The following is a 4,667-nucleotide window of genomic DNA, read 5'->3' on the forward strand; positions in this document are numbered from 1 at the left end:
GATACTTTGTAAGCGTAGTTAGATGAGTCACCCCAAAAGTTTTTTAGCTATCAGGTGTCCATTTGTCTTCCTCTCTCATCCACACCGAAAATTTAATTCTCCGTCATTAGCGGAAAAACACCTTTTTCGTCACCTCATTTATTATTCATTCCGGTAATGCTACTGCCGATCATCGTCATTGCGCCGTTTTAGCCGTTCGCCGGAAATAAAATTAAAAGTGAGTAAAATTTCCAAGCCGTATTATCGCTGAAACAGGAATCCATCATAAACGTGCTCCGAGGCAATAAATAAAACACGCAAATATAAATTACTTTTGTTGGCAACTGAATTTTGCATCACATTTATATATTTTTGTAATTTATGTCTGTTACATTTGTACAGCGCACTCCCATCCACAAACTTCATAAAACTCAAATAAAATGTAATGTATTACATGGGAAAAAAATAACGTTCATGCAGCGAGTGAGTGTAACTAATTTGTATATGAGAACAGTCATGGTAATTAAAATATCTCTGATTTAATGCGGAGGAAATAAATGAGCAAAAGGAATGAAGTGCAAAAATAATGAAAATGTAAAAGATGGTTTTGAAAAATTAAATTAGCATTCGAGGAAACTGGAATTAAATATGTAGCAGAGGAAGGAAAGGAAATGCGCATCAAATCAATTTTAAAGAGATTTTATTATTTTTTTATGTTTGGGAAACAACTAGGGCTCTCGTTTCACAAACAATTTAAAATAATTAAATCTTTTGAAAATTATTTTTTGCGAATTTTTATTTTGACCTTTTTCGGAAAATTGCAGTTTTAAATTTTGCAAAAAAGAAAATTTTTTTAAAAAAATTAATTTTTATGAAATTTTTAACATTTTTAGCCTGATTTTTTTTCCGCTTTAAAAATGAGGCAAAAAGACAAAAATTAACAAAATTTGGAGCGGCTCAAATAACAAAATCTTTTTAATGAAAAACCAGTCGCCTTCACCTTTTAAATATTTTCCATCAATTTTACATTAGGTCTTAATAAAAGAAAGTAAGACAATGAATAAGTACCTAATGGGTTACACTTAAAGCCAATCAAATATTTTGGAAATTCGGTACATCAATCATTTCCTACCTGAGGCTATCAATTATTTTATGGATAACAAAATCTCAATATTGCGGAAAATTGAAGGAAGATTCTTCAAAAATAAATATTTTAACATTAAATTTTTGTTTCTCTTTCAACGAGAAAAATTCCAGTAACAAAACTGAATTGTTTTAAAATATTTACCTTGCCCAAACGGTAAAAAAGGAAAAATATCATTTAAAATGAATCCGTATTTAAATTTAAAACAAATAAACTTTGGAAAAAACTTTTAGTTTAGATTAAATTTCATTATGTGACGAATATGCCAAAGACAAAAGAAGAAAAGACAAAATAAGTAAAAATACATACAACTGAAACGAGAAAAAAATAAAAGCAGGATGGAAACGGTGGAAATTTTATCTAAATATTTTCTTTAAATCTCAATCCTTTACTCGCTGTCGTTAGATGGTAGTATATTGCAATTCTGTACGTCATACAAGACAAAACTTTACGGTGCAAAAAAATTCTGTATAAATAAATGTTTGTTTTCACCATTTGCTCTAACTTTGAAAACATTTTGCCCTAACTTTGCCTGCATTTTAAATTACGTTAAAAGTATAGCTTGCATGATGCAGCGAGCAGAAAAAAAACAGAAGCCGTTGAAGAATTGAAGGTATTCCTTCAAAAATTGTTTTATTTTGTTTTTATGTCTTCTCATAGAAAAAAAATGTTTGCATTGACAATCGACAAATGCAGAAATATTTTTTTGTGATATTCGGAGAATTCGAAGAAGATACACACAAAGAAAAGAGGAAATTTTGATAACAACAATATATTGATTCTTGTTTCGCAACAACATGTTAGACAGGTGTAAATAAATTAGACAACAAAACAAGAAGCAAAACACCTTTCTGGCATATTTCAATACGTTTCTGGTTGAAGTCTTTTAGTAAAATTTAGTTTTGCAAGATTTGACCTGGTTGTCTGAAAATGTGTAAATGAACATGGAAACTTGACACAAAAAATATATGAACAAATGTTGATAAATACCCTGCGGAATGAAAAATGAGAAACCCTTATTCTTATGTATTTTTTTTTTTAATTAATTTTATTTCACTGAATACTGATTTTATCTTTTTAAGTTAAAATTTTAACAATTGTTACAAAAATATATTGTAAAATTAGCACAAATCACACTTTTACGTCAATTTCATTTAAAAATTTTAATTGGGAAAATCTTAAGAAAAATCAACAGTCATAAATTTTATTTTCTTCCTCAGAATTTTTCAATTAAAATTTTGATTGACTTATGAGTGTGTTGAAATTTTTCGAAAATTTATTTTATCACGATTTTAACAACAAATTGTTCCTCCATTACAGAGCAAAATATGCCCGTCATCAACATTCATACACTCTTCCTTCTGTCTACACCTTCCTGTCATCCCCTCAATACTTCTACAAATGTCTCCTTTATTCAAATCCGAGTCTCGATAAATTACAGGTGAATAATCTTGCTTCTCAAAAACTACAGAATTGATCCAATCAAAGTGTTTCGAGACATCTACAGCTCTCGTGAAAGTACAATCATCACTTTTGACTGCCAAGCCTTCAACAAGTGTTTGCATCTGAATATTAGAGAAATATTTCTTGATAACTGGAGATCCATTTGGAACGTTACATAAACCAGGAATGTGATAAAAATCGCTTTTGTAGCAAAGCTGATTAGATTCTGCAACTAGACAAGTATCATTTTTGATGTTTCGATAGTGTGAATCAAAGCTTGATCGATTGTTAAAAATTTCTTGTTGATAAGTTGTTGCATTAATTTCAAAAGGGTTTTTGCTAATGCAAGAAGGATGATCCTCTCTAAACCATCTGATGCGATTTTGGAGTTTAATGAGAGCTACATCATTTTCTGAGTTGTCTTCAGAATAATTTGGATGGTTGATGATTTTTTCGATCATTATCTGGCTACGGTTTGCTTCAAGTTGAATTCGATTTGGTTTTGTTGAAAGCTTTTGAAGACTTGATGCTGTTGTTATCAAATATTGATCTGAGATTATCGTAGCTGTAGCAATTTGGTCATTAGATGAACTTAGAACAGATTTTTGAGGGTCAAAATTTCTTTTGTAAACTCGACGTACGATCTGTCGATAATCCATATATTGCTTAGAGCATTTCAACGGATCACTTTCAACTTCAGGAACAAAATTTTTGATCCAATCGATGTACGAAGAGACTCTTGTATAAACTCCAGGTGAGTCAAATCCACATCCTTTCCCGAAAGCTGTAACTCCAACGAGGAAAGGAACCTTCAAGTTGTAATTTAGCAACTTCATTTCCAACGGACCTCCTGAATCACCTTCACACGTATCCATTCTGTGACCTGTTTTATCGTTCGCACAAAGATGAATCCTGTCATCTAAACCATTTCTCAACTTCCGATCATCATTATAGTGGATCTGACATTCGTCTCTACCAACTTCCGTGACAACAACTTTGATCAGTAACGGCGAAATTGGTCCCAAGAACTCCGTTTGACCGTATCCACAAGCTTCGAGCTCAACATCTCGCGGAAGTTCCAACTTATCCCATAAACAAGCTGGCATCACAAAATTAGTGATGTTAACTTTCCGTTCAAGTTTGATGAGGGCAATATCGTTATATCGGTGTTTGTAATCCGGATGTCGAATGATCGAGTGAACTTTAAACTGTTGAGCATCAGTGTCTTCATGATCTGATTCAATGTTCAAATCTCCAAGACGAACGACATCCGGTGCTTGCTTTTCACGGTTCATCGTACAATGAGAAGCTGTCAAAATCACATCTTCCGTGATTAGGGATCCACCGCATCCCCATTTGATCAAATTTGTATCAGGATCTGTCCAACCAATCGCAGCTGCATGTGGGAACTCATGTTTTTTTGCGAGGACACCTCCGAAACCAGCAGCAGAAAAGACGTATTCAAAGTTTGGGAAGTTCGTGAGACAATCTTCTAATGAACTCCAAACTGTACTTTCAGGTTCTTTACAGCTTTTCAAAATTTCTGCAGAGTTGCAGTCAATTTGCGGGAAAATGTTCCATGGTTCTCCCCAATTATCGTTTTGGAAATCTCCAACAATTTTTTTCAAACATTCGATATCATCTTCCAAATCATCATCAATCAACTTTTGACAATTAATCTTACAAATTCCTCCGTTTCCAACTTCTGAACACCAATATTTCGAGTTTATTTGAAAAATTCCATAGTTTGGATGGGAGCTTAAGAAACTGTGTTCCTCTTGTGGTGGATGATAGACAACTCGATTTGTCTCAAAGACAGATTTCTCAGCGATGCATGAAATTTTCGCTGCAGTTTCTTCCGCGATATTGAATTTTTCGGTGAGTTCTTTGAAAAAATCACATCTGTTGTAGTTTTTTGCGTTTGTAAAGACAAAAGTTACTAAAAGAAGAAATAATGTCTTCATCTTATGAGTTTCCTAGATAGACTGAGACGATATTTGCAAAAGAACAAATGGTTAATAAGTGAATGAAAGACGCAAAACAGGTTTTGTAGATATACAAAAGGTAGCAAAAGTTCAAGATCATTGTACTGATGAGTATT

At 32.6% G+C, this 4,667-nt stretch overlaps 1 protein-coding gene across 1 annotated transcript; it reads right to left on the reverse strand.

Annotated features, from left to right (window-relative positions):
* Positions 1–2,018: 2,018 nt before the first annotated feature.
* Positions 2,019–4,667, reverse strand: LOC134838122 (uncharacterized). The gene has a single exon (XM_063853587.1). It carries the CDS (start codon positions 4,528–4,530, stop codon positions 2,416–2,418), a length of 2,115 nt encoding a protein of 704 aa, XP_063709657.1. The 5' UTR covers positions 4,531–4,667; the 3' UTR covers positions 2,019–2,415.

This window comes from Culicoides brevitarsis, chromosome 1 (assembly GCF_036172545.1).
Source record: "Culicoides brevitarsis isolate CSIRO-B50_1 chromosome 1, AGI_CSIRO_Cbre_v1, whole genome shotgun sequence".
NCBI classification, from domain to species: domain Eukaryota; kingdom Metazoa; phylum Arthropoda; class Insecta; order Diptera; family Ceratopogonidae; genus Culicoides; species Culicoides brevitarsis.

Bases quoted from the DNA above. Each gene is read 5' to 3' on its own strand.
- LOC134838122 (XM_063853587.1), bottom strand. From the start codon at position 4,530: ATGAAGACATTATTTCTTCTTTTAGTAACTTTTGTCTTTACAAACGCA.